Source organism: Dipodomys ordii, unplaced genomic scaffold, assembly GCF_000151885.1.
Source record: "Dipodomys ordii isolate 6190 unplaced genomic scaffold, Dord_2.0 Scaffold90, whole genome shotgun sequence".
NCBI classification, from domain to species: Eukaryota; Metazoa; Chordata; class Mammalia; order Rodentia; family Heteromyidae; genus Dipodomys; species Dipodomys ordii.
Window position 1 is genome coordinate 1,035,465 of NW_012267306.1, and position 23,565 is coordinate 1,059,029.

At 35.4% G+C, this 23,565-nt stretch overlaps 1 protein-coding gene across 1 annotated transcript in view; it reads left to right on the forward strand.

The window, feature by feature from the left end:
• Positions 1-23,565, forward strand: part of Hepacam2 (HEPACAM family member 2) — a 36,367-nt gene continuing 12,802 nt past the window's right edge. Inside the window, exons 1-5 of the mRNA XM_013026012.1 lie at positions 1-75; positions 3,591-3,592; positions 8,454-8,806; positions 10,944-11,228; positions 18,563-18,859. Coding sequence (XP_012881466.1) covers positions 1-75; positions 3,591-3,592; positions 8,454-8,806; positions 10,944-11,228; positions 18,563-18,859 — 1,012 coding nt within the window. The remainder of the gene's footprint in view (positions 76-3,590; positions 3,593-8,453; positions 8,807-10,943; positions 11,229-18,562; positions 18,860-23,565) is intronic.

Below are 23,565 nucleotides of genomic sequence, written 5' to 3' on the forward strand. Positions count from 1 at the left end.
ATGGGACAGGATGCTTTCATGGAGCCCCTTAGCTGCACAGTTTGGGTCATTCAGTGCAAAATATACCTCCTTCTCCTAGGTAAGGCTCTGCATGAATTGTATTGGGGTTTTTTTTGGGGGGGTGCTTTATTTTGGAGGGAGTGGCAGGCATATAGAAAATATTTGCCTTAAGCTTTAGATTTTTCTCAGATAAATACAGAGCAGGTCAGAACGTTTTTACTATTCCAGAAAAGAAGCACAACATGTAGGAGAAATGAAGTTCAATTAGTAGATTGTTATTGTCTTCTTGGAACAATTATTGTCAAATATGTTTGCTAAGAAAGTTAAGACATAATAAATTCTTCTTTCTACAGAATTTACTGATAGGATCAATAAGTCACTAATGCCTTTGGGCCAAATATTTTAATAAGGTGTAAATTATGACCACTTAGAATGAAACTCCAAACCATTTATGGGAGTGAATTCTTTTTTAATGAAATATATCTATGAAAGTCTTTGCCAAAAATGTTGAATCTGCTTTATTACAAATTATCTAACTTCTGAAATATAGCAAAATTCTCTCTGAATTGACAAGAGATACCTGTGTGCACAAGGATCATTTCTCTAAAATAACTTTAGTTTTCCTCTTTGCTGATTAAAATGTTCTCTGTTAGCATTATCCCTTTCTCCTTTTCATCCTTAGAGCTACAGGAGCCCCTGTGCCGTTCCTACTGCTTTATCTATCAACATTATTTTCACCTCATGTCCCCTTTTCTTTTTTCTTTTTTTTATAATTGTGAAAATACTGTACAGAGGGGTTACAATTACGTGGGCAAGGGAATGAGTACATTTCTTATCAAGCATTGTTGCCTCCTCCTTTGTTTCCCCTTCCCATCCCTTCTCATCTCCCACCCCCTACCCCCTTCATGTCCCCTTTTCTATTTTTTCTGTTCACAGATTTTAAAGGTTGACTTTGTTTCTTATTTTGTTTACATTCAACAGATAGACAGCCATTTCTTAAATTTTTAAAAACTACCAAGCTATAGAAGCAATATGAGTTTTGAATTTTCAGATAAAGCCTTCCTTTCTCTAATATGCTTCGTTACACTTTTCCTCATAAACATAAATTCATATTTATGTTTAATATTGAACAATCCACACATGCCTTCTAATTTTAAGTATTTTCCTGTGAATTCCCATGGTATTTGTTATCTGTCTCAAGCCTATAGTAGATTTTTTTAATTGATCAATTTGCCATAACTTTAACTGCTTTTAGCTTTGAAAGTTTGTGTTATTTTTATTTGCATAGATATTTAAATGATGTCTATGCAGTTGGTCTTAAGAAGAACATCCAATTTGTTATAAAATAAAATTAAGATGTACTTTAGAGAAATTATTATATTCAAGACTTTCCTTCTTATGCAAATGTATACCTCCTTTGTATTACAAAGACCACAAGTAATGTGGAAATCCTTTTGCTTTAATGTTTTAATTAAAAATTTTTTCTAGGAGTATTGAATTTTTGTTTCTATCTTTACAAACATACCTTAAAATCTTATAAATGGAAAACACACATATCATTTATGTACATGTTATACAATACATGTTATACAGTACAAAATATGATTTCATACTTTTAATTTTCTCTAAAGATGTAAGAGTTTGTTTTCAGTCAACAATAGTTGTGTTATGCTTGCCAATACCATGCATAGTAATGGGGAAAGAAATACCAACTATTTTCAGCTACAGCTGAGGTCACTCAAGTTTATATTCAATACAGTAAAACTACTCTTGAGAGTCCTTTGTTGCTAGAATATAGATAAATTTTACAGCATAATTCCAAGTATTACTTAACACTGTATACTTTCAAATGATTCTATTATCATACATCTTAAGACAGCCCCTACAGATGAAATTATTGCTGTAATTTTGTCTGCCACATTAGAAATGGTATTAGCCTTTGTGGTAGTGCCTTTTAAGCAAGAAGTGTAAGCATTTTCCTTTTATATACTCAGAAATCATGAATATAAACCTAATACACATATTTTATGACTATACATCTAATAAAATTAAACTTCCTTTCAAGTCCAAGTATTTGGAATATCAGAACAAGTTTAAAATTTCAGCATTTTATGTCATTTATGTTCTAGCTAAATTTATTTGTTCATGTAGAAAATGACTGTATAAAATTATTGCTTCAGTCTTTTAAGTTTGCTGATAGAAAAGCCCACTTGAAAGTGTCTCTGAATGAAGGTAATTGCTCTGCAATTCTAAGCTACTATGTTTCTCAACTGGCACTGTCTGCATCTATAGTGGGAAATCTATCAATGACAGAAGTATATGGTTCTAAAATGTAGAGGTAGCATCCAATTGTTCACGTATTCCCTGAACTTCACTGTAAGAACTGTATGATATTTAAGTAGCTGCTGTAAGATACTAGTTAAAAAAAATTTATTCCGGGGCTGGGAAGGTGGCTCAGTGGTAGAGTGCTTGCCTCGTATGCATGAGGCCCTGGGTTCCATTCCTCAGCACCATATAAAGCAGAAAAAGCCGGAAGTGGTGCTGTGGCTCAAGTGGTAGAGCGCTAGCCTTGAGCTGAAGAGCTGAGGGACAGTGCGCAGGCCCAGAGTTCAGGCCCCACAACCAACCAAAAAAAAAATTATTCCTTGCTGACATTCTTATAATTTGTGATCTATAATTGTTCACATAAATAGGGTAAGCAACTTTACAGCCATTGTAACAGCATCCTGTTACAGGCACTGTCCCTCAGCTCTTCAGCTGAAGGTTAGCACTCTATCACTTGAGCCACAGTGCCACTTCTAGCTTTTTCTGCTTATTTGGTACTGAGGAATCGAACCCAGGGCTTCATGCATGCAAAGCAAGCACTCTACAACTGAGCCACCTTCCCAGCCCCTACATATCTGTGTTTGTCCTAGATACATCTGAAAAAGAAAGCACACTCTAGGGTTAAAAAAACACTTTTTTCCATTTTATATGGAAGTATGAATATATATATTCATATATTCAATACTGGATTCAATACTCAGTTTTAATATTATAGATGAATATATATATATTCATATATTCAATACTGGATTCAATACTCAGTTTTAATATTATAGCCCAAAGAACTAGTTCTCCCCCCCACACTTCAATAGTGATTGTAAATGGCGTATAGTTATTTTTCTACTAGTGTAATTTGTTCTGGGCACATACTTTAAAATATATTTAATATTACATTAAATAAAATTTTCTTCTTATAACTTTAGTGCTAGTCTATTGAATCTGTCTTTTTATCTGTAAGTCCAACAATCTGCATCAATAGCTAAAAGGCAGTTCCATTTCTATTCTGGAATTGGATCCAGAACTCTGCATTTCTGTACTCCCAACTCTGCATTTCTGTACTCCAAGGCAGAGTAATAGCTCCCAAGCATTTGCAGACTATTAACTCAATTTTGATCTTTTCCAACTATAGTTGCAAAAAAAAAGTAGATTAAGTGGGCTTCTTCCCTTTGCTAAAACAAAACAGAAGTACACTAGAACTCCTACAATGCCTTCCCCAAATGACAAGAGCATAAGGCTCAAATTGCCATCCAGCTATCTATATCCACATCTGAGTCTAGCAGGGCTTTCTAGGGGAAGCTGCGACATGTCTTAAGTGGACCTCTAAGTCAATGACAAGCTGTTAACTGCCAGAGGCAGCCACCTCATTATGTGTCAGCAACCATGTAACTCTTCCAATGCATCCTCAAGGCAATGATGTGGATTCCCACCATGACCCCTTGGTTTCTTGGTTATAAACACAGAGCCACAACTTAATTAAAGAATATCCAGAGGTTGACAACTTAGTAAATGGGAGGAGACTCAAAATTCTTTGCACCCTCCACCTTCCAATGTAGGCAGCTTCAATTTGGTGAAAATACTTCAGGAGATCAAGTATACAAACAATAAATAACTAGAGATTATGGAGCAGCGTTATATTCCATTAACTATTCTTTCTGTTCACACATGAACAAAGAGAGTCTTAAAATGACTTACCTGAAGTCACATCACTGCCCAAATGGTATTTTATACTGTCTCTGTTCTTTACTAAGACTTAAAATTTCAATGGATTTGTAATTTTATCAAAGCACCAAACACAGTAATCTCTCAATAAGTTTAAAGACTATATTCCTAAATTCCTTTCTGAAAGGAAATTTTCAAGTGATAAATTTAAAACAGTGCCAAACATAGAGCAATGGAGTCCAAGATCTAAGATGAGCCATGTAAATATTTTCATATGAATCCAAATGGAAAAAGGAAACACTAAATAGCCAAAGTCACATTTTACATATCTTTAGTAATAATGGGTACAAAAAAACCTCATTTTTATTTATTGTTTACCAGGAAGTCATTAAGAGTTACATATTTCCAGTTTCAATGAAAAGCATGGAAATGCATTTTGTTTTGTGCATAGAACACAGGGACTAAGGGAAATCTTTTTCTGTTTTGGTCTCTCTTCCAAATATGCAATGTGATACTAGGTGAAGTGGCTCTCATCTGTGTTCCCAGGTAGGCAGAAATAAGAAAGTTTATGGTTCAAAATCACCTCAGGCCAACAGTCAGTGAGACACCTCCTCAACAAACAAGCTTGTCCAAGTAGTTCCCATTTATAATCCAAGCTTATGTGGGAGGTATAGGTAGGAATGATATAGTTTGAAACCAACCTGGGCAAAAAAGAGCAAGCTCCCATTAAAACAATAACAATGGGCTGGGAAGGTGGTTCAGTGGTAGAGCGTTTGCCTTGCATGCATGAGGCCCTGGGTTCGATTCCTCAGCACCACTTAAGCAAAAAGAAAAAAGCCGGAAGTGGCGAGTGTGGCTCAACTGGTAGAGTGCTAGCCTTGAGCTGAAGAGCTGAGGGACAGCGCCCAGGCCCAGAATTCAGGCCCCACGACCAGACCAAAAAAAAACCCAAAAACCCAATAACAAAAACAAAAAGGTTGAAGTTATGATTCAAACTGTAGGGTGATTGTTTAATAAGTAGGCATTGTTAAATAAGTAATCATTTATCGTTACTCAGAGTCTTGAGTTCAGATCCCACTCCTGTTAAAATAATGCTGAATGTCTTTTTAAAACTATTTATTAGGAGCTTCAACAACTCTCCCAACCTGTATTTTATATATCTTAAACATCATCTGTTTTAAGACAGATTTATGTTCCATCTTCCTTTTTCTCTCCCACCATTTCTTTGCAAAAACTACTATTCCTTTTTCTGCAATTCAGCACGTCTCCTGTTCAGTTTTGCCAACACACATTTCCCTCTTTTTCTACTAACTCTAACTGGGAAATGCCACATAACCATCTTGCTTTTTCAGAATAGAATACAGAACCAAATCCTCACTAAAATGAATGTGCAAGTACAGTCTATTATCAGAAAAAAAACTATGAATTAATCACAAATATATAGATTCCAAGGCAACAGTAAAGTCAGTCTATGTTCCCCACAGAGTCACATGCTTTTCCATCCTCTCAGTCTCTTTCAGTCAAGTGTCAAGGAGTCTTCTCCCTCTAATCCTCTTCTCACTTCTGCTTTGGGCTTTCTGTTGAATTCTTTGCTGCTAGACCTAGCTCCTAATATGGTCCTAAAGGTGAAGGCCATAGGAATCTTAGCTCCTACTTAAGGAAGGAAGGAAAGAAGGAAGGAAGAAATAAAGGAAGGAAATTTTGCTGCAGGGAGAACGTATTGGGAGCAAGCAATTTATTTGAGCTTCTCTGCAGAAGTCATTACAAAACACAAACCTACCTTCCCTACCCTATGTCCAAGACATCCCATAATATGTCATGGATGAAACTTAAAGACCTATCCCTTCCCGGTAACAATGAAAAGAAAAGCAATCAAAGAGGAAAGGCATTTGGTATATCTAAAATCCCTCTATTGGCTCCTAATTTCCATGTCTTCTCACACTAATCAAAGAGTTTCCCCATCTATCTCTTTCCGCTTCATTTGTATTTTCCTTTCCCAGAGCTACAAACTTGACCTCATAGTTCCCATTTCTACCTTCCCACTCAAGCCTCTGATCCCCTTCACAGCAACACTCCTCCAATGTGTCTGCACTGACACTCTCAATTTCCCATCTCATTCTTTCTTCTATCAGGGGTCAAAATACTCCATAGTTAAATTCCTTACATTCAAATTTAAATGCCCTACTAATTTCACTGCTCTTAAAGACCCATCTCTTCCTGGTAACAATGAAAATGGAAAGCAATCAAAGAGGAAAAGTTTTCATAAAGATGGAGATAGCATAATTTCCTCCACATAGAGAGAATGTTTTGAAGCAAAGAGCTTTGCATTATAATACCAGAAACACAGTAGCCTGGGCTAAATAGAACTCTTTTTGCACCACAAATACATAGAAATAGAAAAAAATCAAATTATACATATATGTAATGGTTTGATATCTCTAGATGCCAAAAAATAAGAAGAAATATTGAGAAATAAGAATTAGCAATGACTGTATGGCCGCAAACAATGTAAGCACTGCCCAGAGTTGTGTGCTGGGTAGAGTTCCATGCTCTGGGGGCAGTTCAGGCCTCTCATTCTCTCCTAAAATAGCTTTAATCAGACTCCATGTCTATTCCATTCATTCAACATTACCAATGGGTGTCTATGGGGAATCTGTAAATGAACATGTCAAAACTAACACCTGATCTCCCCCCACCCTCCACATACACACAAAATCCATTTCACCCATGATTAATGTGTTAGTTGGAGTTTCATTCATGTAAGTCAAGAACGTTGAAATCCTTCTTGACACCTTTGTTTCTTCTATTCCAACCTTTGTGTTTCAACAACACCTTTTCAGCATCACCAGCATTTTCCCACGACTGCTATGACCCTGGTCCACAGCACCATGTTCTCCTTCCCATCCTCTGGTTTTCTCTCTCAACTTGTGCTTGCCTCCAGTTCAGTTTCTTGACATAGCTGCTAGAATGAGTCTGAGAAAACATTTAAAAATCATGTTCTTCCTCTGTTGGCAAACTCCTGTTGCATTCCCATTTTAGAGTACCATTGCTGAAGTCTTTCTCATCCTGAGGTAGGTCGGTCCTGCCCAATCTGCCACAACCAGCTCACTGACCGGATGCTCTGTGTTGCTTCTTCTGATCCACTTTGGTCCTTCTGTGACTGCCCTTTGCTATTTTCCCAAATCACCAACCAGATTCTGATTGGTGGCAGCAATGATGGTTTAATGCCACTCTTCTTAAGTTATTCACAATTGGCAAGATGTTGGCTAGAAGGAAAAACTTCTTTTTTAAAAAAAGTGCTTTACATTATTCACCATAGCTAAAATATGGAACCAACCCAGATGCCCCTCAGTAGATGAATGGATCAAGAAAATTTGGTATATATACACAATGGAATTCTATGCCTCCATCAAGAAATTGAAAGACTTGGAAAAAATCATATTAAGTAAAGTAAGCCAGACCCAAAGAAACATAGGTCCTATGGTTTCCCTTATTTGCAATAACAAGTTATATGTCTAGAACAAACAGAAAAGGTCAAAAGCTATGTACATATGACAATATAAGATGATGTTAAGCGAAATGACTTCCAAGATAGAGACACAAGTAGTTTTTCTTACTTGCTTGCTATTGTTTTTAATGTACTTATAATGTACTATGTGATTTTTTTGTTTCTTTTATATGTTCTTCCCCCACAGTATAACCCCTATTTTCATTGTATTTGATTCTGTTGCCCTGAAGCTTGTATATACATTTTTCTAATTTGGGTAGGGGAAGGGAAATAACAAAATACTGAAATAAGGATATAGGTTGACCCATTGTAATGAGATATACACAACGAACTTTACAACTTTGGTGGGGAGGGAGGGAGGAGTAGGGGCAGTGGGGAGGAAGGGATAGTAGGAGAGAAACAAAGGAGAGGTAATAATGCTCTATAGGAAATGTACTCATTACCTTACTCGTAATTATAACCCCTCTGTATGGTATTTTTACAATTAAAAATATAAAAAGTGCAAAAAAGTGCTGTACCGGGTCATTTAATAAGTCATTGGAGAAAATCTTAGAAGGAAATCCCCCAACAGTTCAGAAATTATCATTTGATTAGGATATGACATGACATAGACATTAATATAGCATAATTTCAATTGTTCCTGATTGTATTGCTGCACTTTGGAACTAATAACCTTTGCAAGTTCTCCTTTTCCCACTATTCTTGAGATAATAACTTCTGCTTTCCCTTTTTCACATTGCTTTTAGAGAAGTCATGTGATCAGAATAGCCTTTGGGTGGAGTCTTTAAAATACAGAAGGTTTCAGAGACAAATATTTACTTCTCCCTGTAACTAGTACTGTAATAGGGAAGGCTCTCTTCTTTGAAAAGGATTATCATCTGATCAAGTTCTCCCTGCATTTTTCCCCTTCAAATTGTTACATGTGGCTAGAAGTCTTCACCACTTTTCTTTCCCTTGTAACAGGTACTTGTTCGGGGTTGAAAGTGACAGTGCCTTCACATACCGTCCATGGTATCAGAGGTCAGGCCCTCTACCTCCCTGTGCACTATGACTTCCACACTCCAGCATCAGACATCCAGATCATATGGCTGTTTGAGAGACCTCACACCATGCCCAAATACCTACTGGGCTCTGTGAATAAGTCAGTGGTTCCCGACTTGGAATTCCAACACAAGTTCACCATGACACCACCCAATGCATCCCTGCTCATCAACCCACTGCAGTTCACTGATGAGGGCAGTTACATCGTCAAGGTCAACATCCACAGAAATGGAACTCTATCCTCAAGTCAGAAGATACAAGTTACTGTTGATGGTGAGTTCATAATTACTACAAATAGAAAACGAATATGTATTTTGCATAGTGAGGACACTAGGGCTCTTGGCTTTAGGTCCTGGTCTCTGCCACACTGGACACATTCCTTAACACTAAAAACCCCAGTTTCTCAGGATGCTAGTGATATTTTTACTGTATAAGACATTCTGAGGACTGAATTGGACAGGTATGAAAGGGATATACACAGTGACCAATAAAAGATAACCAAGAAATAAGTAAGATTCATTTCCCCCCTGGGAATTATCAAGTACAAAAAATGCTGAGATAAGGAAGATTTATTTTCTCAATAGTAGAATGCTTTCTGGAACCTGAGAAGAGCTGTAATTTTTGTCCTGTGAAGAATTTATTATGCTATTCAGGGAAGATGAGCTCAAGAAATACATGAAAGGACAATAGAAGTTTCTTGTCCCTCAGACAAAGAACAGAGTCAGCTAACTTTCAGATATTTATTTTCTATATTAAGATATATAAGTGACATACCTTAAATGCACTATGTTCCATGCCCAGTTTCAGATTTTGCCGACTTTTCTATTTTTATAACTTATTTTTCTCCCGACATTTTTTCTCTCTGTTCATTTGACATTTCTCATTTTAGTGAATATTAAATCTGTTTTATCATGTACTCCCTCCTTTTCTCACATCCCACTTCCAGTACATAGGACATGTCTGTTGGCTTTACCTTCAAAATATAGTCAGAATCAAACCACTTCTCACCATTCCCAGCTACTATCCTGCTCGGTACCACAAGATGAAGACTGGAGTGTCCTGCTTCTCTCTTCAGCTTCTACTTCTGCCTCCTGCAGCTTAAAGCCTTCCCACAACTGTCCATTTTACTCAAAAATAAAATAAAACTACTAACTATAACCTGGAGAGACCAACATACCCATCATCTGTTTATCTCCATTCAGCTTTAATTCTCTGTTTCATTAATTTACTTCTATCTCCTCCTGGCTGGAGAATTTGGTCTCTTTCTGCCCTGATGTATATTTTCCATTGTAAGAAAATGTAAGCAACATACAAAATAAATTTTCTTAAGGAAGATGCATCAACTTCAACTAAAAGTTTGATATGAAATTAAAGTCTATGTGTGTATTAGAGCCAATTTGTATCACATGTCACCTGGTTACTTTCATGTCACCTAGTTCTCCCTGTGTTCTGTAATAAAACATAAAAAAAGATTATTAAATGCTAGATGGAGACATTGCCAGATGTAAAGCCCTTTGCTCCTGAGTGTCCTTTAACTCTGGGGAAAAATCATTGTTTTTATCATGTGAATATTCAAAATTTTCAAAAATTGATGAAAGCTGCTGAATGTGCACATATATAATTTTGACCCTTATCTATTAATTTCAAATTCTCAGAAGAAGTATTTACTATTCTTGAAATTTTTTAATTTGATAAATATTATGTGCCATGTGTCACACTCATCAACTAAAACCTTTTCCACAACTTGACTTTCTAACAGGAATTTTATTGGAATTGTCTCTTCTATCTCAGATTTAATATCAATAGTACACTTTATCCTGAGATCAGAACAAATCAGTGATGAAAATTAACCTTTGTTTTGTTAAAATAACCACCAATGTTAAAACAAGCTTGCAAAACAATCAAAAATTGAACAGCAGTTTTCAACAGAAAAGGAAATTGTGCATATGTGAGTTTCCAAAACTTTTCCTCAGTTCTCCAATATGAACTGTATAATTTTGCAGATGATGGATGAAATTTCAAGGTGACAATATCATTCCAACCAATGGCTCTTAGTACAAGTTAAGAGAAAGAAATAATCCTATAAACTTAGTCATTTATGTTGTTAGGAAATAAGGAAGTTGGCATTCTTAACCATTAACTACAGTATCTGTAAAGTTCTTTATTAGACAATAATTGAAGAGTATGGTCGATAATTTGCTTAACTGATGACAAGTAGTGTTTTTAAATTTGTCATTTTGTACTTTTTATGCCTTTTTATTCTCTCCTTTCATTATTGCCTAAAATGTCTACAATTATGAAACATAAAGCATCAGAATCATTTCCTCAGAATTTAATATTTGAAACAGCTCATAGAGTATTGTTATATTTATGAATGGAAAAATCATTTTTCTTTCTCTTGACATTATAGATCCTGTCACAAAGCCGATGGTGCAGACACATCCTTCCTCTGGGGTTGTGGAGTACGTGGGGAATATGACCCTGACATGCCAGGTGGACGGGGGCACCAGGCTGCTTTACCAGTGGCTAAAAAATGGGAGGCCTGTTCATTCCACTTCCACCTACTCATTTTCTCCCCAAAACAACACCCTTCATATTGCTCCCGTGACCAAGGAAGATGTCGGGAATTACAGTTGCCTGGTGAAGAACGCTGTTAGTGAACGAGAAAGTGACATTCTTGTGCCTACCATATATTGTAAGTTTTGCTTTTGGTTTTGTATACAAGCTTGTTTGTTTGTTGTGCTTCGGGGCATTCTCATAGAAGTAGGTATATACTAGTATCAAATGTCATTTGGCCTTTTCCATTATGGAGTTCATTACTAAAGTCACAATCACATCTCCTAGATATTGTTAGGTCATGAAATATATCTATTTTTTATAAATTTGTATTGATAGCTAATCATTTCATTTTTTTTTATCAGTCGTGGGGCTTGAACTCAGCCTGGGTGCTGTCCCTCAGATCTTCAGTTCAAGCTTAGCACTCTACCACTTGAGCCACAGCACCACTTCTGGCTTTTTTTGCTTATGTGGTGCTGAGGAATTGAACCCAGGGCTTCATGCATACAAGGCAAGCACTCTACCACTGAGCCACCTTCCCAGCCCCCATGAAATATATATATAAGCACACCCTTATTTCTTGAAGATCAAGTTGAAATACTGGCTAGATGCCATTTGGGATACAGTCTGTAATTCAATCCATGATAGCTGTGTTTTAGGAACTGTCCTGTGCAATATAAGGAGCTATGCAGCAGCATCCCAAGCCTCTACCCACTGCATACCAGAAGCCCCATCTACAGTGTAACAACAGAATATGTCCTTGGACATTGCATATGTCCCCTGAGTTATTTAAACACAAGAGAAAGAAAATATTAACAGGTACATTTTTTTAAATCTAGGAGCATTTGGGCATCTTTATGTTATTTTTTTGTTTTTCTTATTGTTTTCTCTATGTTAGTCTTATTGTTTTGTCTAACCTATGGGCATTCATATAAAAAAGGGCAAAGTAAAGAAATCTGATCATGTTTGGTTTTGGCCATGTACTGTAGCTGATATCATGTCTCTGAGGAGTGTGATAGACTGCGTAGTAGATATGAGCTTGAGTTGTACATTTGGACTGAGTGGAAGGGTTATCTTGCCATTACAAGTATTCTCGGGTGACTTTCTCTTTCCGTTTATCAGTCCCCTCCTCACCTTTTTTCTGCTGACCCCAGGGTAATACTAATTAATTGCATTAGTGGCAAGCATTAAATAAGAATTTAATAAGCATTAATATGAAGAATTTGTACATAAGGAAATTAGTGTATGGTGGATGAAAGTGCAACATGCATCCTACCGTCCTGGAAGCTGGGGTACAAGCATCGTAAGTTTTAGGTCAGCCTGTGCTACACAGTAAGTTTGAAGCCAGCCAGCCAGCCTGAGCTACATAGTGAGAGCCTTTATCAAAATACATAAATAAATAAGCCAGGCACTAGTGGCTTATGCCTGTAATCCTAGCGACCCAGAAGGGTCTGAGATCTGAGGACTATGGTTTGAAACCAGCCCAGGCAAGAAAGTCCATAAGATTCTCCTGTCTAATTAACCACCAAAAACGCTAGAAGTGGATCTGTGACTCAAGTAGTAGAGTGCTAGCCTAAGCAAACAAAGCTCAGAGACAGCACCCAGACCCTGAATTCCCACCTCAGGACCAACACAAAAACAGAAATAAATAAGTAAATATCTTTTTTTCAAAATAATAAAATAAAATTCATAATGGGTTGAGGTTATAGCTCAGTGGTAAAGTGCTTGCTTTACCATTATGAAGCCCTGGGTTCAATCCTCAGTACTAAAACAAATATGTTTCTTAAAAAAGAACTTAGTGTGTTAGCTCTTTTTCTTTTCAATTTTCTCTCTTTTTTTCTTTAACCTAAAACTATGCTAACATGATTGGAAACATGGCAGATAATACAGAAGATGCCTACAAAGACAAAACTGAAAGAATACCTGGAGAGGAAATTTTATTGCCTCCAAACACTATTATTCCTTAATTTAGCAGACTTTATTTTTCAGTGAAATGTTTTTCACATTTATATTTACATTTTTACATTTATATTTCTGTAAAATGTTTTTACAATTATATTTATACATTTATATTTTTGTAAAATATGCTTTTTACACCAATTCTTCCCAATAGCTTTCTGTCTGTGATTCTTCATTTGTCTACCTACCACTTAACTCTGACTAAAGACTTAAATGAAAATTCCAGAGGTGTAAAGGGGAATTGATTGAAGAAATAATTACGGGAACATGAAAATATCAGTATTGAAACATACATTTCTTTTGCTATGTAGTTTAATCTGGCAAAGCAAAAAGAAGACCTTTCTTTGAACATATGCAAGTGTATGCACCAAACAAATTATTAGTATGAAACATGCTGAGACATGGTGTAGAAAACATAAATAAGAGAATAAACATAATCATAACTATAAATATTAAATAGTGTGCTTTAGACTCGTAAGCTGTTTTTCCTATGTTAACTGAAGAACCAAAATGTGCTAATATGTTATACTTACAAAATGAACCTTCATTACATTATTAAAGATAATGCCTATGAAAAATGCTTAGAAAATTTACAAATCTAAATATTTAATATCAAAAGAAACTGAAATCTTTTATCTATTCTATAGAATTATAAAACCCTTAGATCTTAGGGAGCGGGGCAATACTGAAACTAAACCCAAAGTCTTGAACATGTTAAGCAAATATTCTATCACTGAGCTACACTAGTGACTATTACCTCTCATATCATAAATATATAAACATGACCCAGTATCATTCATTTAAAATGTTCTCTTGAAATCACTGTTTTTCTTCATTTCAGGAATAGGAATTGAATAAAATGAGAATTTGTCCTTCTATGATATTACACGTTGATCAGCATATTTCCAATTTTTACCATTCCATGCTAACAGGGAATATATGCCTGCCTGACTTAATGCTATCCAGGAGTTCACTGTGTTCCCTCCCTGTCCTGAGCAGATCTCTCCCCTGCTTCTCACTGCATTATGCTTTTCTTGATTTCTCTCCACTCATAAACACCCCACCTTCAAACATGAGTTCCACATGATTCATGTGTACACCTGTAGGGCAGAACTTGACACAGATTTTAAAACTCAATAAAGTTTTTGAACTTGACCAAAATGGAATAGATATCTCTGTTAATATTCCTTTCATAGTCTAGTGTTATTTGATAATACTATGGAAAGGTTAAGTTCCTATTAGAAGATGACAGCCTCTTCATTATAGTGCTTCGGCCCTTTTTTTCTGACCTTTAGCAAAGTTCCTCCATAATCTAGTAAGTGTCATATTCTAATATTCCCCCACAGAGGTCTAAAGCATAATTTAGAATTTCAGCATGAATCACCTATTCTGTTTTCTAAAACACACTGTTTCCATGACAGTTTTCTTTATGAAAACAGGAATTGGTTTTTATTTGGGCAGGAAAAATAGGTTTAATGAAGTTAAGCAAGATTGATCATTATTTATAAGGTTATGATGTCATAATCTATTATTAGTCCTGGTAGAATACAATGTCAAATCAATTATTTAGACAAATATCTACTTGCAGTTCACAAAATGCATAAGCCTTCTAGATCCAGCTGTAAATAACAAACTAGTAACCACAACATTTTGTGTGTGACATATGGCAGTGCTGCAGGGGGTTACTCAAAGTGATGAAATTAAAGCGGGGGGAAAGGTCAGCATGGTAAATACTTACCATCTGCTCCCAAGCAGAGTGGTGAGCAGCGTCATGACGGAAATTTAGGTATTGTTCCACCCAGCCATAAAATGTTAAAGAGAACAGATGATATTGATATGTGGTTTTACATGTCTTTTTGTAAAGTATTCCTGAGGCAAAGGGCTCATTTCCACTGGGAATTCTCTGCCAAAGGCAAGAAAGTGAACCATTATCCAAAATTAAATGGAATTATCTTTCTGCTTTCGTCCTCACTATAAGAGACTGTTCTGTTTGAATCACTCTAAAAGTCTCCAACTGGATTGCCTATTCACTTGAATAATACACTAAGCTTTACTTCCAGTAGAAGGATGGTCAGCCTGGAATGATAATGATACAGGAAATAACATCATAGTATAGTGAAAAGAAAATAGTAGGTAGTATGTAGAGTGTTGAAAATAGAGGTATGGGTTTATGTGAGACAGATTGACAGAGACAGACAGAGACAGAGAAGTCTTGATCATACAACAATGCCAACATCTGCATTTGAGCTATTACTCAAATTACAAATGACTTTTCATTGGAAGGCATCTTGGAATTTTAAGATTTGGGTAATGATTATACATTTCTTGTAGTCAGATAAAATGTGAAGATATCATATCAGATACAAGGAAATTGGGTTCCTCAAGGTGTTATGTTTCAGGATCTAGAAGCGATGCTTCGGGAGGGGAAACAGGCTAGTTGAAGGGATTTAAGGTTGACTCTGAAAAGCTTGATGTGGTATATAATGAGTTATGAAGAAAAGATTGAACTGATCATGAAGCCAAACAAATGAGCTCAAATTTGTCAGGTAAGATAATCAGATCTTTTTCTTTGAAAGTATATTTTATGTCATACTAGAGTGATTTTATTTAGTAAGGTTATTGATCTTTGTTCAGTTACCTTTGTTCTAAATGAACCTACAACATGAATCTACCCACTATAATTGAAGAATTACTACAGTGAAAACATTCCATTATGTGGCAGGATCCAAGGACAATTCCAAATGAGGAATTCCAACATAGTTCTGAGTAACATTAACATACTTTGAAAGGCATAATTCTCATTTTTTATTAAATTACAAGGAAATTTTATTTTTATAGTCACATTTTGTATACCTCAAAAGTCAATGAGAAGACAAACCTAAATTTAATGAGATTTTTTTATTATCACATTTTTCTATCAAATTTTGCCTTGCTCTGCTCTCAAATGGCTCTCAGACTTAATTGTATGTTTATAAACTCATCCCTTACTTTTGCAAACCACAGAGGATTTCTTCCATTGGTTTCCTTCCATGTGAACCATGCCCAGTGCCCCCTGGCCAGAGGGAACTTTACTTCCCTGATATTCTAAGAATGCTTACAACCTGAAGGGTCTTCAATATCTCAACTTACCCCTCCATACCTAAGTATCATGTGTACAATAACACCTCAATATTGATTTTTGCTAAGTGGGTAAAAGCAAATTTTCATTCCTATTCTAGTACTTACCATTCAGTGACTTCAGAATAAGAGGGTTCAACTTTATTTTTTTTGAGGGTTCAACTTTATATGCACTGTTCTACACTCCATAGCCCTGTGGTTTCTTTCAGCTTAGATGTGAATACAGTGTGACAAGATGCTAGTGTAGTCACAGGAACAAGGTATGCATTGCTCCTCATTTCATTTCATTGCTTTAATTTGAAGGTACAGTTAGCCTTTCACATCTATAGCATCAGATGTTCAATCAGCATATTCAACCAAGCTCAGATTGTGTTTTTGAAAAGAAATCATATATGCTGAACATGCACATACTTTTTTCATGCCATTATTTCCTAAAAAAAATCAGGGACAACTGTTTTCACAACATTCACATTGTATTCAGTAGTATAAGCAATCTAGTGATTATTTAAAATATACAGGAACATATGTACAGATTAAATCCAAATACTTCAAGTTTTATACAGGGACTTGAGCATCTACAGATTTGGGTATTGTCGTGGAGGCCTAGAATCCAGTACCCAGAATACTGAGAGGGATGAACTAGTTTTTAGGTTTTCTTTCTGAAAATAGAGTTACCTCATGTAAACATAATATAAACCAAAAGGGTTTTTCTCCATGTCCTTAGAAAGCAAATATGCATAAGAGTAACTTCTCTAGCTATATATAATTGATTGTTTGGTATCTTCAGTTTCTCATATATAGTAGGAAATTTGTTGCCAATAGTAGATTGGTCAAAAAAATGTTGGTACAAAGGAGAATCACTCTGGGAATCTGAAATTTGAGATTAGTTTCCCAGTGTCTATAACAAATAGCTTTATGTGGCATGGTCATGGTGTTGGAAAGGTAGTAAGAACCTGGCAACCAGTCAGCTCATCCTCTTTCATATTAAAAGAGGAAGGAAGTTAGATCCAAAAAAGCTTAAATTACTTCTACAGAACACTTAATTTACAACTGATTTGCCCTAAGGTCTAATCACTATTTGTATTATCACACATGCTTACAGCTTATTATACTCAGCATTATTTAAGAACAAAAACAGGACTTTTGTAATTAGGTCAATACTAGGCAACCCATTTATAGTTTTATCTGGTTTGTAATTTCCAAAAGAAAACAAATTGTTTTTGTTTCTCATACATTAAACATGTTACCTTTGAGCATCTTCCAAATACATCTTTACTGAATAGTTGATTGCCTAGTTTACAGAATTATGTAACTGGATTTATTATAGAAATTATAATATAGTTAGGCAACAAAAAAGCTTTCTGATACAAAAGTTACATCATTTAAATTTCTCTTTAGGAAAGTAATACAAATAACTAATCGAACGTATTTTAAGAGTCCCACCACTCTCTTTAATAGTTACTACAGCTCTTGTCATTTCTTTAAAGGTTAAATGTGGCTATATATATAAGTATTTAAAATCCCTTCACCTAGAAAATAGCCAATAAATGTCCGTTGTGATCACCTGAAAAATGAGTACACTTACATCTAAAATGTAAGCATTTTAGATATAATCCAAGATATAAACCAGTGGAAAAATTTATATAGCTGTAAAATATTTTAACCTATTTTTGGGAAAGCAATAAGATATGTCCTTATCTTCTGGTGTTTGATGTAGAAAATTAAAATGCTATAGTAATATGGTAGCATAAGGGAAAACATCATGGGATATATGTAATTAAGTTGTTTATAGTGTTCATGACAGTGAACATGCACACTTTCCAAGTGAACTTATAAACTTAGCTTAGTGGGGAAATTTTCTTAAATCTTTAACTTAAAATCTTATGAAAATATGAAACACTCCTATATCTATTTGCATAAATCTGTCTTCCTTGTGAAACTATGTCTTTGATAAATATTTGCATGAGCTATCCTAGCACTGAGGAAAAAAATAGGCAATTTTCAAAGAATGGTTGTCAAAGAAAACTGCCCATAATATGTTGTAAAAATATTTCCAAGTGCAATTACCATTTCAGAAAGACTGAGCTTGCCTAACAAGAGTGCACATTTCTCAAAGAATTGTTGGAAAGCTAAGCCTCACAAGGATGAGAGTGTCTATACAATTGGAAACCAAGTTTCAGGCTTTCACTATTATAAATAAATTCAATCTCAATGGTTTTGATTCTTAGAAATATCAGAATCAAACAGAGTAGATCCTCATCACTTATTGGAAGTCCAAGTAAGGACCTGTTTTTTATACACATCTAAAGAGAAGACATGCAGAGAAAAGTAAAATGCTACCAAATTCTCCCAAACTATGCTGTCATAGTTACCTATTTCTTTTTTGCATTGATTAAGATGGACCTTATGGACTTCAAGTTAACTCTGATAAAGGCCTAAAAGTAGGAGAAGTGTTCACCGTTGACCTTGGAGAGGCCATCCTATTTGATTGTTCTGCTGATTCTTATCCTCCCAACACTTATTCCTGGATCCAGAGGACTGACAATACAACATATATCATTAAGCATGGGCCTCTCTTGGAAGTTGCATCTGAGAAAGTAGCTCAGAAGACAACTGACTATGTATGCTGTGCTTACAATAACATAACTGGAAGGAGGGATGAAACTCATTTCACAGTCATCATCACTTCTGTGGGTAAGTCTCTATGACATAAAAGGAAGGGGCTTCAATGTAGTGCAAATGTGTGATGGCCTTGCTTTCGCCTAGCTAACGCCTATGTGAAAGAGAAAATCATTGTGGGGCCTTTTAAGTGCTCTGTTTCCTAGGTTAACTATCTGGGTGTCAGACTACATCTTTATGTTCACTATAGGTAAAAATGTGTCTATATTACTTAGAAGTGTATTCAATTTAAGGATCTCCCACTGCCTAAACTTTGTCCATTAGTATCTAGCTAAAGTATTTTCATAATATCAGAAGCCACATTTTTTATTGAGATCTTACTAAAGGCCAAAAAGACAGCTACGGTCTTAATGTCAGATAGTTACCTTTTGCAAAATCTAAAAGAACCTGTTTGACCTGTATGCAGACCAGCATTTGTTATTACAGTAAATAAGAAGAACAGGTGCTCATTTTTCAAAGGGGATTCGGGGTTGCCAACATTAGTGACCTCTTTGTGGTTTTCAGAGCTATTTTTTAACCCTCAAATGTCTACAGAACATTAACTCAAGGGAACCAGCAAAATGGAGAAAAAAATAAGTAGCATTGATGTTCTTTATAAAGTAATTTTTCCGTTTCTAAGTGCATTTCTGCAATGTGGCTTAAGTTCCTACTTACCTCCAGTTATAAATGACCATCACTTACAGCTACCAAATGACCATCCACACTGATGAATAAGTTATATTAAAATCGGTGGGGAATTTGAAATTATTTACAGGGGCAGGGTATCTGCCTTTGAAATGTCTCCAGAACCAGGTTTGTGTTTGATATAGCCAGAATCAAGTTGTAGGAAATAAATGAAGCTCTTTGTTTTTAATGAAGAAAAAACAATGATGGCCAGCCAGTGAGAGATGTGGAGAGCAAAGGGAAACAGACTTAAAGATGACTGCAAGGTCAAAACTATGTAAAGAAAATAACAAGGTCAGAGAATAATTAAAAGTTGTACTAGAGATTTTCAGTTGAGAAGAGGAAGGCTAAAGAATGTGACAATTAACCCTGTATTTTTCTGCCCTTGGAACACTAGACCATTTGGTGACTTCCACCACTGTGGGATATTAACTCACATCTAATCTGAGATATTAATTAACTCACATGGCTAGTGAGTAATAAAATAATATCTAACCTTTTTCTTTTTAACTGCTAGACAAATTGTATCCCATAATATTACTGAAAATATTGAGGAGACTACAGTCTTTCTAAAAGATATATATATATATATATACATATATATACATAGTCATGCAGTACAGATTAGATATTTTCCATTGTCTTAATTTAATTCTATATACCTATAGATAAATGTACGTATTATAACTTAAAATATACTGGATGTTTCAAGAAAAGAATAAGCTATTAAATGTTAAATGTGTACTTGTATTTTAAAAAGTAATTATTTTGTTGCCTTAATAAGGAACTTCTGTAAATGCAGATACCTTTCCTTTAAAATGGTAGATAAAACTAGATCACTGTGATGGCAATTAGTGTACATAAAAAACTGCACATATGAAACTGTAATTATGGGATGAGAACCCCAATGTTTCTATTGCCCTAAGATTACAGAAATATAGCTTGCAATTGGGTTACAATAGAAATATTTTAAACAACTTTGTAAATATAAGAAATCAGTCATTTAAAAACTATTCATATTCACAATTTTTCATGAAAAAAGTACAAGTAAAAGATACAAGGTAGAAAATTTAATTTACTAATTTCTCCTATATACACTTTCTCAAGGAAGTTTCCAGGAGATCTACCTCACTTTTGGTCACTAGAAATAACAGCTGATATAAACCTACCACCTTAACATCCAGACTCAGCACTTTGATGACACCCCATGAGCGTCTACTATAAAATGTTTGTTAGGTAGGGCGGGGCCATGATGGAGTGTGAAACCGCACAGACCTCAATGTGGCACCTTCATCTCCATAGGGATCTGAATCCGCTGCCATAATCAGTGAACAGATTGGATGGACTCCATTCTGTTCCAGAAAGAGACATGCTGACTGGTAGCATATGTCTGGCCTGTTTTGGGTGCAGTCTCAAACAGCAGGGTTATGATGCCATGGATACCACACCTCTTGCCCATATTTGCATTCAACATGTTATTCCATTTTATATGTTTGCTTAGGGAGGGGGCAAATAGCTTTTGCACTCAAGCTTTGGTAAATGAGTCCATGGTGTTTAAATAATGGAGGAGAATGGCATGCTATGTGCTCACGAATAATATGATCTCTCTAAAAGCAGAAGAAATAAAAAAGCAGAGCTCCTAAAAGTGCCCAGAACTGCCTTAGGGATTCACACATTCTCTGGATCAAGAGTCAGAGTTTCTCCACTGTGCGATTTTCAAGTTGGGGTGCTTAGAAAGTTCATCTATGTAAAACACCTTTGCCTAAGACTGAGAGCACAATTATGTCCTTTGGTTTGTGTTCTGGGCTAGAGAAGTGCCAAGAGCAGAGAACTAGAATGTTCTAGAGGCAAAGAAGGCTAGGAAAGAACGTTTGTTCTGATTTTCATTAGAATGATCAGAAAGACCACTCCTTGTTCCCCACTCTCCAAGCCTGGACATGATTAGCCAAAGCTTAGGGCTGATAAGCACTAGTCATTCGAAGGTGGTTCTCTGAAGTAGGACAGAGGCCAAAGGGAAAAAGCAAGAGGGCAATAAGGAAGAAGTCTAATGAAAAGAGGAAAAGTGGAGGATGGGAAGCGTGTGATCCTTTGTAGAAGAGAATGTGCAAATTGGGTCATGTTAGTAAATACACATCAAAAGGGACAAAAAGTTCACAGTGAAGGAGGGAAGAAAATATGTCTTATGTGTTTCAGGGAAAGACTATTCGATGTTGTTTGATACAATTACTACCAGATATCAGAATCACGAAAATGTCTGGCAAAGGGTACACGTGTAAAGAGAACGAGAAATAGTTTTTGTTAGCATATTTTCAAGCTGAAAAACCACAAAGACTATGCTGTTTTCCTTCCATTATACTCATGGTAAAGACTATCAAAGGAGCTTCAATAGAATAAATTAACACTTAACTCTTTCTTAAGGCTCAAGGGCTACTGAATTTTGGTAAAGGCGGCCTGATTTTCATCATGAAGTAAAAGATGTGTGGTGTTAAAAAAGGTTAGGGGAAAAACTTACTATTTGCTGATTTTTAAAAACTTGGAACACATATTAACAGGAAAAAAAATTCAACTCCAACATATATTACAGTTTCTCTGTTAGCACTTATTGTGGCCATTATTTTACTGACAATTTCTTATCTGTACCTAAAAGTAGTTCTGTAATTTTTTATTATACTCATTATTATTCATAGAGTACAACGACACCAAGTAAACGGGGAGCATATACACATCTGCTTTTATGCACACATAGAATATATACGATATACAAAAAAAAATGAAAATACTACTTTTTAACATCTCAGATGATTTTATCTTTAATTGGCTTATCTACATATAAAGAAATTATGGAAAATATAGCAATATAGATTAAATTTAAATTTAAATGTTCTGTTTGCAATCATTACATTATGTATGGCACACACACAAAAAAAAGCTGAAGAAAATTCCTTTAGTCTTCAAACACTTATTCAGTTCAACAAAGTCATCCAAGTAATGATGAATAAAGTTTCAATGTACATCATTATATCACTTTTATCCTATGAAATACCAACTAACATAGTAATGTTGCTGAATTTGGATAGCCATCAAGCATTTATTTAAAGTTTAATTTTGTCAAAACATGGTTGAACTTCACCCCTAGTTAATTATTGATGTAAGAGTTGAACAAAAATCCTAAGTACTTGTGAGAATCAACCAGCTATATCAAATTGACAATAATAATAAATATTTTCTTGTTATTTGTGAATTATGTGTTATACATCCTTTATATCTATATATCAAACCTATGTTAATATGGTATATATATATATACATATATAGTACATATGTTGACACTGAGTTATTAGTATACAATGATACTGTATCCTATTTACATATTAAGCTTCATACAAACTGTCTGCCCCAAATCATAGCAGAGCAGAGCAAGAAGACAACTTAAAGCTACATTTCATCTTCTTACTGTAGTAATATGAAAATCAAAATCCTGAAAGTCAAGTGGCTTACATAAAGTACACAGTATATTGTATGCAGATGTATTTAAGACCTCCCAAAATTTACCAGATGCTAAAGTAGTTCCAAACCTAAAGACTAATTCACTATACTAGGAAAATATTGTATATTATACAACTTCTGAATGAAGCAAAAAGGCCAGCTTTCTTTCTGTTCCATTTTATGGTGGTCTACCCTATATCTGACACCAACCAGTACACTATCATTCTCGCTCACTTTTTAATATTGCTACATTTATTTCTTTCTCCAAAATTTAAATGACTGTTTAAAAACAATAGATATAATTTTTTCCAAGCCTTTCCATTTCCTAACAAATGGGGCAATGTCGTTCTTTCTGATGGAGGCATAAAATTCCATTGTGTATATATACCACATTTTCTTTTTTTGGGGGGGAGTCCAGTCATGGGGTCTGAACTCTGGGCCTGGGCGCTGTCCCTCAGCTCTTCAGCTCAAAGCTAGCGCTCTACCACTTGAGCCACAGTGCCACTTCTGGCTTTTTTCTTTTTGCTTATGTGGTGCTGAGGAATCGAACCCAGGGCCTCATGCATGCAAGG